The sequence below is a fragment of the Mauremys reevesii genome, linkage group 7 (assembly GCF_016161935.1).
Source record: "Mauremys reevesii isolate NIE-2019 linkage group 7, ASM1616193v1, whole genome shotgun sequence".
In the NCBI taxonomy this organism is placed as follows: domain Eukaryota; kingdom Metazoa; phylum Chordata; order Testudines; family Geoemydidae; genus Mauremys; species Mauremys reevesii.
The window spans coordinates 35,769,694-35,783,226 of NC_052629.1; the positions used below are offsets into that span (position 1 = coordinate 35,769,694).

The following is a 13,533-nucleotide window of genomic DNA, read 5'->3' on the forward strand; positions in this document are numbered from 1 at the left end:
GCAGTGTTCATTCAAAAGGGGTCTGTATGAAAGGGCATTTTTGTGCAATGAAAGAGCATCTAAAAATCAGTTAATGGGTACCTGGAGATAGGAGATACAAAACATAGACATTACCTATACAAGTGTTTTTTTCCACTCAGGAAAATTCAGTCTACTGCTGTTGCCTCTTGTATTCAGACTTGGACATCTCAGCCATCACTGAACCTAATGATAACTTGAGGGTCAATTCTGGGAGGTGCTGAGGTCCTTCAGATCCCATTGAAGCCAGTGGGAGCTGGGGATGCTCAGCACCTTGCAGGATTGGATCCTGAAAGAGCAATATCATCTTCATAATTCTTTGTACTACAATGGTCCATTAAGGGACATCTCCACCAGCTGTATGTAATATTGAAGATGACCAACACACTGAGCATACGATAGAAGATCACTGGTACCCACACATAGGGTGGGAGCTCTGAGAGGATGACTGACAACACCTCTGCAGCTGTTCAGCCTTATAAAGAAACACTTAATGCCTCTCAAGAATCTGCTTACAGGCATTTCCAGGCTCTGGATCATGCTGCTTGTAATATATTCTGTCGATCTTCCGTACTTCTCTCTGTTGCCTGAATGTGGCTAAGGTGTGCGAGTTGATTTATCGTCTGTGCCCCACACAAACAGGGCATAGTTGAAGGTAAGGATCTCATGCAAAACTGACATGAGACGTTTATTTTTTGCTTTTGCCCATGTGTTCGTTCATAAATTTCATATTCTCCAAGGGTAAATCACATATAGTAGAAATAAAATATTTGAAATTTGACCTTTAAATAAATATCCTAAACTACATTACAAAAAATTGGACAGTCAATAATACAGTGGGAATGGAAACAATAATATAATTTACCTCTTGTTTACATTACTAACAAATAGGAATATTCATTGCTTGAATTTAATCCCCCAATGCCTACAATTGCACTTCTATTTACCAACTGGTATACACAAATCCAATCCAGAAAACGCACTTAGAACTGGCATAGCAAGTTATCTGTATAGCCATCAGAAGCCATGGGAGGGCAGCAGTTTGTATATTTTACGAGGTACAGTGTAAGTATATCAGATCATAGAGACAAGAAGTGAGAAAAATACTTTATCATCAAAATGATGATAAATTCTTTTTCATAAACTTTGTTCTTAAGTGTTCAATGTTGCAGTTTCATTAGGTGAAATTCATTCTTTCACTAATTTAAATCAGTTTATCACCTTCAGTTTACTTACCCTAAAAAGCAGATTCATTACCATCACTGAAGAATCTGTTGCTTGCTAACAAATTTTCAATATACAGTTCAGGATAACAGTTCCTCCTAAAACTGTTCTGGTGCAGGAGTTGATTGACCGTGTTACTTAATATAATCAAAACCAACAGTTTTAGAAGTTCTTGTCATATCACAAAATATCCCCAGCTACATAAGCACACGTGTAAGCTTAAGCACGTAAGTCCTAATGTATTCAATGGAATCCATTCATATATTTACAGCTACATCTGTTAAAGTATTTTGGGGCCTTACAGATGACCCTAAGTTGCAATGGCTTTCCTTCTGCTCCCTGTGTAACACAAACACAAGATTCTATAGGGATGAAATCCTGACCTCAATTAAGTCAATAAAAGTTTTGCCATTAATTTCAGTGAGGCCAGGATTTCACCCAGGTTGGAGATTAGGTGTAACTTGCTTTCTGAAACAAATCATAATAATTATGCATCAGTCTCCTTTTAGACCAAACACATCCCACTAGTGTACCTCTAATTCTGCACAACACATGTATAAGTATTCCAGTGACAGAAAACTAATATTAAAGATGGCAAGTATGCCACTTTACAAAGCTTTTCTTTAAAGCACATGAAAATCAGTAGGAAATGATAAACCACAACAAATTAAAGGTCAGTTCAATTATATTGAAATTGAGATAGTTAAGGTCACAATGCACAGAATAAAGAAACTTTTGTTTCACTGTCTCATAGATTATTTAAATTACATTCTTTAAGCAGAGTACTCATAGAGAGCTAAAATGTTCTTTTTGACTACTATGAGGAGGGAGCTAAACTGCGAATATTTTTTTTTATTTAGGTTGTGTTATTGAATGTTTTTCTGATTAAAATACAGGTTGATTCCTGGAGCCAGAACAAGTATTAGTTAGCACTGTGCAGCCTTCTGCACTAGTCCTACAAATGTGCCCACGCCAGATCCAATTTATTGCAGTTCTAGACTCTTACTGAGCAAGCAATATTAATTGTTTGGAAATATGTTTTGCTTTTGGGGTATTGTCCTGTGCCAGTTAAATAGGTTGAGATCATAAAGCTTATTACATATTATTACACTACGTATGTGACCTGCTGTAGGCCAGACTTGAACAGAGTCACCCAGATGCTAGAAAACTAGTTTATCTAACATTCTGCAATGAGTCCAAAAATCTCTTTTGCAAAATTGCACTGAGGATGGCAAAATAGCTAGAGTATGGAAACAATTCAGCTGGCCAATAAAATGGAATGTAAAACCAAAGAAATTAGACATTGAATAAATGGATATCATTGAAAAAGGCACAGAAGTTCTTTTTTTTTCTTTAAAGTCATTTTATTAGTTTCAGTGAGTTTATTGTTGGCTCCTAATTGGTTACAATTTACATCTAGTTGGCAGTGTACATGGAATTAAGCCAAGTTTTGTATTGGAGATGACTGCTTAGTAACAGATGTCTAATGTTTCCCAACACATTAAATTCATTTATTAGCCAGCTCAGTAAAACTAAATAATAGGGTAATTACAAATTTCTGTTCTTGTGTCATTTTCTCATTCTTTTTAGAGTGCCTGAGTGATTAAGATTGTGGTGACTCTTGATACATTTCAAGTCCTATTTAAAATTTATTTCAAAGTAATTCTTTGTGTTTTTATGCAGCAATCTGTTAGTTAAATAGTTGGAAAGTGGACATTCCAACATGCTATGCAAATGGCCAAACGCCTTCCTCACCACATCTTCCCTGCATAACATGTGTTATACAAATACTTACGGCTTGATTCACTGACTGCTTTTTGAAAATAATGGGAAATTCTGTGCAATGGGATTTCTGCACAGTGACCAACAACAGGCTGGGGCATCTTGACAACTTTTTTTTTTTTAACATATAACTTCAGTTAATACTAAATGTGCTATAAAATCAGGACATTGATTGGAACTCTTTGAATTTTGGGAAGGAGGTGGTTTGGATAAAAGCCCCCAGACCAAAACCTGCCAAAACAAGAACCAGAAGAAGCCTGATTTCTAGTATTTGTTTTGTTTTCTGAGATATCAAAAGGATAACCATTTTAATGAGATTTCAGAAGAAATAAGGTGGCAAGATTGGTTTTATGCAGATTTGCAAAAAATCTTAGTAGAACAGCTCATGAGATTTTGTCACCGTCAAACCTGAACTTACGTTTTATTTTCTGTCCATCTCTAACATAAATGGACATTAAATATCCAAGGCAAGGAGATTAGATGCCTAAATGTTTGCAAAGACAAAGGGAATCTCTCACTCTTTTAATAGGAGGCATTATCTTTATCTAAGGAAAAAAAGATTTTGAGGGAGTTGGGCAGACAGTTCCCATTGAAATTAAGTAGGTGTTGATTGCCTAACTCCCTTCATCTCCTGCTGCCTAAATTCTTGAAAATGCTTTAAAAGAAGTTTGGTTGCTTTGCATGGATAACTTGGGTTATAAGGCATGTTTGGTTTTTTCCCTCCTATCAGCTGAATACTTTGGTGAGAATCCATGTTCACTAAGAATAAGCTAACTCCCCCTTGCACATTTGACACATCAACTTTTTTTTGTTTGAAAAATTTCAATCCACTTTTTTTCTTTTGTATTTTCACCTCTCTGTGGCTGCTCATTGTACCTCTATACATTAATTACTTTATTAAATTATATAACTAAATGTTATTTTTATGGCTGTCACCAACCCTTCCAGAGGTCAAAAAGGATCATGGCCAGTTCAAAAAAACCTGGAGACCTTATTTACAAGGCCAGATAGTTAGTGTATAACCTTCTCCTCTAACCTACCTCAAACACTTCTGCCATGCCAGCTGGAGAAAGGTTTTAGAATCTTTGGCATGGAAATCGTTAAGAAATATGAGCAGAACTTATGTGTATATTTTTCCAAGGAGATTCAAGTTATTTCAGATTGTACATCACACTAGTTATCACTAGAGCATGAGTAATAAACATCCCACTAGCATTTCAACCTGTCCCTGCTGGGGTGGTTCCCAAGGACCTGGATGTCTCTGTCAGCAGCTGGTTCTTTGAACTGCCCAAAACAAGACATGTCTGTCTACATATATTATTTAACTTTCACATGTATCTGTTCTCATTGAACTGCCCTCCTAATCCTTTATGACTAAATACACTTTGGAGAATATTTTTGGAATTAAGCAAATTCACTATAGAATAACATGTAAAATGTAGTCGGTAAAAGTATAAGATACTGCTTCTCTTTTACATGAAATTGAGAAATCCTATTTCAATGTTGAAGACAGAATGGTTTGAACGTACTATATTTGCCCATTATCTGCCATTAGTAGTGTGACTGAACCTGTTTCTGAGAGAGTGCATACTCCAGTATCATTCCGTTTTTGGGTTAGAAAGCAGCACACAATCAAATTAATGGATAAGAAGAAAGTAGATTGAAGTCATATCCTTGGTATTAAGGGCAACTAGGATAAAGGGTTGATTCCTAATTTATGGCACGAACAGGCATGTTCTCACTCTGATATTTTTGTTTAAATTACATTATAGATTTACTGCTAGGTTTTCCCAGTGTTGAGCTATCTGACTCCTGTTAAAGTTAGCTGTACAGCTAAAACCCAATGCAAATCTTTGACTGTTAGAGGTAGGGGCTAAATTTTCTCCTTAGATATGTAGGGAAAGCTTTCCATGGCCTGTGGGCCAATCCTTTTTTAAATGACATCCAGGAAATCTGAAGTAACTGACTTCAGTGAAGTTTCTCCAGACTGACTTCAATTTTTTCAAGGATTTACATGCACATATATAAGGGCAGAATTTGGCCCTAAATAATTTTCCTTAAGAAACAGAATAGGATGAGAGTCTGCTTCTTTTATTGGAGGTTGAATGGGATTAGAGTTTGACCTTTACTTTTAGGAATGAAACAGAATTAGAGCGTAATTATCATTGTTAGACCAAATCGGATTGTTGTCTGGTCTGTACTCTTTCTTTTACATATATTTTTGTTTCAGAATATATATAATTCATTTCTTTCTTTTCTATAATGCCCATGACAAAGTATCTGGCACACTGTACAAAATTTGCTTTGCAGTCTTCATTGAACTGACCGAAGAATACCAGGCTATTTACCAAACAAAATTAGCCAAAAAGAAGAAAAATTAAATAATGCATCATAGAAGCTTAAAGATATTTTTAATTAATTTTTTTTATTAAGAGAGAAAGCCCAATTTAAAAGCTGCCATTAGAGCATCAATTTTTGTGACTCTTTACACAGAAAGATGAAGGATATATGCTTGCTGCAAAATGCTCTTTTGTACTGGGGGTTTTAAAGAGGGTTTACGGAATACCCAAGAATCAGAAAGAGCACCTATTTGTCTGTACTCTATTTTGGGTTGTTGGGGCAGGCTTTCTCCTCTCAAGTGGAATTGAATGAACTGTACACAGTTTATGGAGCACTTTACAGTCTTTCAGCATAAAAGGCATTATAGAAATGAAAACGATTTATTCCATGTCTTTCCTATGCAAAAACTGATCGTGGAGGCCTTAACAACATTTGAAAAAATGCACTTAGCATGTCAGATCCTCTGCTTCCTCAGCATTGGAGAAATCCAATCAAGTTTCCCAGGACTGGGGAAGAGGGCTGGATCCTATGCCTCCCTGACATCATGGATTGGCCAGCATGGCACGCCCCAAGTGCATATCACATGTCCTATATTGTGGAATAAATGACTTGGCTTAATACACATAGAGCTCCTCATTTGATAAACCCAGTCACCACATTGTCTTGCTCCTTCCTGCCGCACGATGGCTAATGTGGTGCTTTGTGTCTTGGCAATGGGAAGCATTCCATCAGTTGGTTCAACACTAGGGCGCAAATCCTTGACAGGATCTCAGCCCTACCATTACATCTAAATCCTAGAAACTATTAAATGTAGCAAATCAACCAAAAGAGCTACACCATTTGAAGTCACAAACTGTAATATATTTATAGTTTAAATTCGTCCAGGCAGCCAGACTGAAGTAACATCTTCCTGACTGGATTGCAACTGCTAATGTAATTTGTTCTTTGTTATTTAAAAATTAGATTTAGAAGTAGACCTTTTATTTACTTAGTTTTTATGTTGCCAGTTTAATATGCACATCATGGCTAGTATAAAATAATCAATAAGCAGACATGTCATGCAAGGTTATTCCAAGTATTAAACAGACTCAGCGCTGATTAGCTTCCAATATCAGATGCAGTCAGACTGCTATGGCCATAGGCTCAAGGTTATTGAGAGAATCTGATGACATTATAAATAATAAAGCAGAACTCAACTAATTTGTCATACAAACCACAAGATAGGATTGCCTTGTATTATGTTTTAATTTGGACTTTGTTATGTATGGCCACTCCAAACACCTTCCCCACCCCCATCCCTCTTTTTCTGCTCCTCTGTTACCTTGGAACAGGTCAACTCCTGCTTTCCCTGCCCTCACAATGTCCTTTCACTTTTAAAAAGAATAACGAATGCTAGCTTGAGGGGAATAAGGTGGGAGTAAATCAGTTACATTCCATTATTGAATTAGATTAGATTATTCAGTGACAGCCCTGACAGTTTAGATAGATAGATTAGCTACATTAAAAAGCTAGGTGGATGGATAGGTGTATATGATCATCAGTAACATTATGACATTTTATCATGACTGTATTATTATCAGAAAATATTAAAACCTTATCTGTAGTGAGCCATGCTTACTTGTTATGTTATCATGAAATAGCACTTTGTAGGTTATTTGGATCCTCTAAATGCAAAATATGGGCATAAAATTAAATATTGTATATCAGTAAACTCACTAAACAATTCCTACCCTGCATGCTTGTGTTCATAATCCTGTCAACATTACTTTCACGTACAATTCTGTGTTCCTGAATGTCAAAGGTTGCATTTGCCTATGCACATGCACTAGGGACTTTTTTGGCAATGCCTCCTTATTAAGCGGGTGGATCCTGTTCATCCATCTGCCTTCTGAGCCTTCTAAAAATACCATAATCCTCAACAAGGAGATATTTTAAGGGATTCATATTCACAAGTATATTTGTGGGAAGCTTATTTTGGCAGGCTTGCATGTGTCAGATTTGCATGCTTGCATAGTTAGTGCTTTGTGAACTTTTATTGCAAGCCACTTGTACACAGGCTAAAGAGAGAGCTTCAGGACTGTCAGATACTAGCTGGGAATTTCTACTCTAAACAAGCTTATAAATATAAAAGAAGTGAAGATACATTTTTAGGAATGTTAATATGTGTCTGAAGTCATTCATTTCAGACATTGGCACGCCAGCCCTCAGCTTATTGGATCTGATTTCATATAACTTGGCTGTGATTGCTCTCCAGGGACCTTAATGATCTTGCTACTTTCAATAAACATTTATAGAAACTACGGCCAGCCTGTGGATAAGGGAAACCCATATGAGAGACTTTATCTTCCAGAAATACTAAAAGGCAAAACAGTCCTCAGCAGAAGATTAATAGGAAGTGTCAAAATGTAGCATTCAACTGATAACTGGAATTGAATTACAGTACAAAAATTTGTTTTATAGACACACAGTAGAAACTTTGATTTTCCTACTTTGGGGGGAAAAGTGCAAATATATATTGTACTTTACAATTGGGACCAACAAAACTATGAGTGTGAACAAACACAGACTTTGACACAAGATGGAAGTTAAACAGGTAAATCCTGTTCCACACTCATGCCATTCAGGTACAATCTTATGCAATACCCAGGTTTGCACCTCTAAGAAATTTCCATTTTTTCACATAAAAAAATCCAGATATGAAGCCGAAGCTGCCTTCTTCGCCAACCTGAAACTGTCTGATTTCAACATCATTGACACTCTTGGAGTTGGAGGTTTTGGACGAGTTGAACTGGTAGGTAACCTTTCTTTGTCTTTTAAATAACTTTGACGTCTATATAATTCTATTGTTCTGGGACAAGTGTGTCTTTCCCCTCTTTTAATCGTTCCTCATTATAGGATTTGATTTACTGTAAATTAACTACATTCCAGGATTCTAAATTGTCCAGTAACTGAGGAAAGCTGTATTAAATTTTAGAGTGAATAGGAATGAATGAACTTCAAGCAGTTAACCTTAAGGAAATCCCATCACTAAGGGCTGCATTCATTATGCCTTCATCCTCCAGTGTAGTGTTATGTTTAAACAGTACTACCTATGAACATAGCTCATGTTTTATAAAAAAATGATATAGATGAACATACAAATGTTAAAGATAAAATGTAAACAGAAATCTAAAATCTTAATTAGCAATAATTGAAAAAAACAATTTTTTTCAAAATATTTCAGAGCCAAATAATGCCATTGATTAACAAGAAAACTGGATTCTGTAGATATTTTGGAATATGTGGTTTAGTTGTAATAACCGAAATTCATAGAAGAATGTTCTTTGCAAAATTTGTAAGGAAGAAATATAACTGATGCAAAAGCTACCCATGCATTTTGGTATATATGGACAGTTTTTTCATTAAAAGCAAAGATTAAGCAGGGAAAAACATGAGATGTTATCAGTTGAATGACCCATTTGAAATATCAAGTGAATAAGAAACTTATATTAGTAACTGGAGGTTAGTTTATTTACTGTGCTGACCATGGAGTCCCTGATATACGACACTAGTTCAGTATGTTAGGAACTCCTATAAGTTATGTACAGTGCAGTAAACAGAGTTACTGATGCCATCACAAAAAAGAATGGGAATCCCCATTTCATAAAAGTATAGGGATAAAGCACTATTTTTACATTAACCCCTTAGTGCTTAGATCTTGAAAATCAGCAAAAAGCAGTTAAACATATAGCCGTCAATCAGCATTTGTATTACTCCTGATGAAATATTGTAAAAATAACACTGGAATGTTTGTGAAAGTTGCTAAAAGCAAGTAAGTTCTATGTTAAAACTGTGACCCTCAGATTTACATCATTTAGCTGTGCCTTGTGACTATAGCTCATATGTTATGTCAGGTCAGAATACAGAGTGTCAATGAGAACTTTGACTCTCCTGACTTCTGTTAGTTTAGCAATCTTAACTTAGTCTCAACATTTTGTAATATTGAATGACATATGTTTCATTTGTTTGGTTTTATTTTTGAGAGGGTTTTATTTGGTTTGTTTTTATTTTGTTTTTGGACTTTCATTTTTATTAAAATTTAACCAAAGATGATCCTTCATGGGAGTTTTAGAGTTGTTGTTTCTAGGACTCTAATCCTGTAAAGATTTCTGGACTAGGACATAATTTGAACTGTGTTATTCATAGCTAGTTACGATGTCTGTACCTCCAACTGTTACAACATTAGTCAGAAGTCATATCGTGTGGGCAGGACCTAAGTCAATACCTATTATAGTATGCAAAACAGGACTTGGTTGAGAAACAAGAGCAGACACGGCAACATTGGTGCTATAACCTCAGTGCCTATGTAACATAGGAAAGCCTTATACAAGCTTGCCATCATGTAGCAGGGGTGTAATTTTTTGCTCAAAAATGTTATAATTATTGTGCTTCTCCAGAAAAACTGTGATCAAGTAAAATGCACTATACTGGAAAGAACAATGTTTATAGTTTAATCTCAACTTTTGCGGTGATAGCTTTCCCATCCCCAAGGTGTGACTTTAAGCCCTTCAATAGTGTACCCAGTGAGGAGGTTAGAAATTGGAATGTCTGGGATTCAAATCCTGGCTAAAGAGCAAGAATGTTACTATTGGACTGTAGTTTAACTTTCAGATATGGTTTGTATAAATATAAGGATGATACTCCAGACACCTCTGTGAATGCTAGACTGTTTTGAGAGCTCATCCCTTGAGTCAGTGTAGATGCAGATACATGTCTCTTGGCGAGACAGTCAGTTACTTAATTGTCAATTCTATGGTGATTAGAGTGGAATTGATTGGTGTTTTTTGTAGCAAAAAGTTGAAATGTAGTAGTCATATAAAATCATCTGTAATGAAAAATCTTAGCTGTCAAATGTGGTGATGTGGTCTTTCCTGTGTAATTTTGTTGTCTGTATAAGTTAATAGACATTTCCAGTAGGCTTGTATTGTTATACATGGAGTTTGCACAGTTTTTGTTAGATATCTGACCTCTGTTCCATATTACTCTTATCATCATGGGTGCCATTTTTGTCCTTTTTCTTTGCCCCCAAACAGACTTCCTCTGTAGTAAGCATCTATCAAAGTCTTTCATTGGAAGGAGAGACCAGAAGAGGCTCCAAAGTTGTTGTCACTGCTATTCCAGCCATTGACAGTCTTCTTAGTTATAAAAAGAATGGCACATTTCAATTAAGCAAAAACCAAACTAAGCTTATGCTTTTCTATCAAGCACACACCATATGCCAATTCTTTCCTTCCACATAGAACCATTAAAGAACTCTTGGCTACTGGTAAAAGGGACTGTTAAAGAATTCCAATTTTCTCACTCTTCTTCTACTGGCAGTTTGTTGGCTTCTACGTTGTTTGACGCATTCACTTAGGAACTCAGTCCTCCCTTCCCCAGTCACTCTTCCTGATATGTACATCCAAAATACACACTTCTGATCAAATGCTCACTTTACTTAAGACAAAGAACAGCTATTGAATTAATAGACTTCTGATGTTGATACCGTGATGGTGTCACTGAGGTAGAAAAGGAAGAGCTGGAGCTTCACTTTGAACTGCAAGTGAACATGGAAGTGTTTAATGCTATGTAGCTGGGACAATATAACCAATGGAAATTATAAACAGAGCATTCATCCCTGAAAAATACTTAATAGATATATTCATTCAAACTTACTTTGTATCTCAGCATGCACTGCTTACAGAGTTAATTGCCAATAAATTCCATTCCGTGTTTACATTGTAGGGCACTCAGCTGGAGTAAGCATGGCTAAAGCAATACTAACATGTAAACATGCAAAAAATAGCGGGTTTTTTCATATGACAAATAGAGACATAAGAGGCACATAACTACACGCTAACGTGAATTCACAACAAAAATGTGATACCTGGTGGAATATACGGACTGAATGATAGCCCTGGAGGCAAGTTTATAGAACAACCATAAAATAGACAAAGTAAGCTAAGGGTTCTTATTTACAAAGAGTTGAAATTGTGTCTTGTATTCCTAGTCCAAAATATATCAAAGATAAACAGGAATGTTCAGACAGCCCACAAACTACACATGTATTAGACCTTGAGGCATTCCCAGAGCTACCCTCATACATTGCTAATGTCTGCCAGGTAGGTAGAAACTACTCCAGGAAATATCTTCCACAACTTGGTATCCAGTTGTCCAAGGATGTGAGAAAAGGAAGTAAAACAAGATATCTAGGTTTTTAATTACATAACCTAACAGGAAAAAAAATTCACACAATGATGCTGATTCTCCTAGGATATCATTGTGGGGAAAAAGAAGGAACTTTTTGACCAAGCCTAGCTGTAGTGTACAAAGGCAAATCTCTCAGTGCTGTCTAGCTCTCTATCTTACTGTGACTCATTTACTTACATGGCATTCATCAAAGTTATATCTAAGCATCTTCCATTGAGGCAACAATCTGTGCATATGGTGTATGAAGTCAAGTTACTGAACATTAAATTGATATGAAATATAAAGAAACAATATGTAAAATAAAAATGTCTTTTTGTGTTTTTTTCCCTGAAAAATAATACAATTGTCTTATTTTCTGAAAAAATATCTTGCACATTTTCATTCTTTTGGGGAGACCTAAAATTTAAATGAATGTTATTACCCATAGAATGTCATTTTCCATTAAGGTCCACCACATGTTCACCTGCCCCCCAACATAAGGTCATATTTTCTCATTTATTTATTTCTGTTATTATTGCTCTCTGGTTTCCTTCTGATTTCAATCCTTTTTTAGAGCTATCTTCCCCAAACTCTACATATTTTAGACTTAAACACAGGTTATTCTTGACAGCATTGGAATAAGTATATCAGTTTATCTAGAAATATAAATATAAATTCAAAGCTGCAAGAAAACCGAGTCAAGTGAAGGGGCACTGAGCACAAGGAGAGTAAAAATCAGTTCCTTATGTTGTTATCACCTCAGAGATGCTTGACTATCACTCAGAGACCTTGCCAGGTGAATGGCAAAGAAAAAGGTTTTACATTTCTAAAGCTGTGTTTATAAAATTGCAAAATTAGTACCACTGCTCCACACCTAATCATAGACATGAGTGAAACCATTGTCCAATTTGACATCATATCTGAAACTATAGTCAACTTTTTCGGTCCTGTATGTCAATCAAAACTATTGACTATGAAAAGCTCATCTTTCCCACGTCCCATTTTCATGGATATATAAGTTGATAGTGAGCAGTTAATATACCTAATATTCAAGTATAAAGCACTGCCAAAGGGCGGCATCCTGTTATTGGTGCCATGTAGACAAATAAATAAAAATTAAAAATAAATAATTGGAGATATAACTATCTCCTAGAACTGGAAGGGACCTCGAAAGGTCATCGAGTCCAGCCCCATGCCTTCACTAGCAGGACCAAGATTGTGAAAACCAAATTATAAACAACTGGGTAATTTAGTCTAGTCTTTTAGGTCTCAGTTCAGCAAAGCACTATTCTGTGTTTAACACTGTGCGTGTACTAATGTTCCATTACTGTCAATGGAACTTAAGCACATGCTTAACTTCTTTGCTGAGATGGGATGGACTTAGGCATATGGTTAAAGTTATGCATATGTTTAAGAATTTGGCTGCATTGGGTCTATACAAAACAGATTTTAAACAGACAGTGTGGGCATGCTAATTTACATTTTAAGAGATAGCTGGCCATGGAATTATTTCTAGAGTGCTATTAAATTTATTGCAACCTCTAGGCATTCTTGTAAATACTCCTTTTTATGGCTTTCCAGAAGCCCTACTTGATTAATTAGCTGGCTTGGGAAAATCTAATTTTACTCCAACAGGATGACAGAAGTGAGATTCTGACACTTATTTGGATATATTTCCAAGTGCATAGACATTCTTTCTGTTTTTGTATAAGCAGCCTTTTCTTCATCCCTCTTTTTTAGTTTGCAAAGAATACAAGGTTTAAAAAAAGCAAGCTTTCTGTGTGTGTGCGTGCACACATATGCACACAAGGAAACAACTAAGGGCCTTATCTTGGAAGGTTCTGAATCCCTTCCTTAAAAAGAATGGGTATTGTGAATGCTGTAATTGGCAAGGAAGATGATTTTAAGGCTTTGAATGACACTATCACACTAGGCTTGAATACTACAGAAAGTGGATTTTCT

At 35.9% G+C, this 13,533-nt stretch overlaps 1 protein-coding gene across 13 annotated transcripts in view; it reads left to right on the forward strand.

Moving 5' to 3' along the window:
* Positions 1-13,533, forward strand: part of PRKG1 (protein kinase cGMP-dependent 1) — an 885,489-nt gene that overhangs the window by 828,941 nt on the left and 43,015 nt on the right. For 12 of the 13 annotated variants that reach the window (XM_039547328.1, XM_039547329.1, XM_039547324.1 and 9 more), the window contains one exon: positions 8,059-8,155. In XM_039547328.1, coding sequence (XP_039403262.1) covers positions 8,059-8,155 — 97 coding nt within the window. Of the gene's footprint in view, positions 1-7,439; positions 7,958-8,058; positions 8,156-13,533 lie in introns of those variants that run through there. The other variant, XM_039547335.1, reaches the window with a different exon arrangement.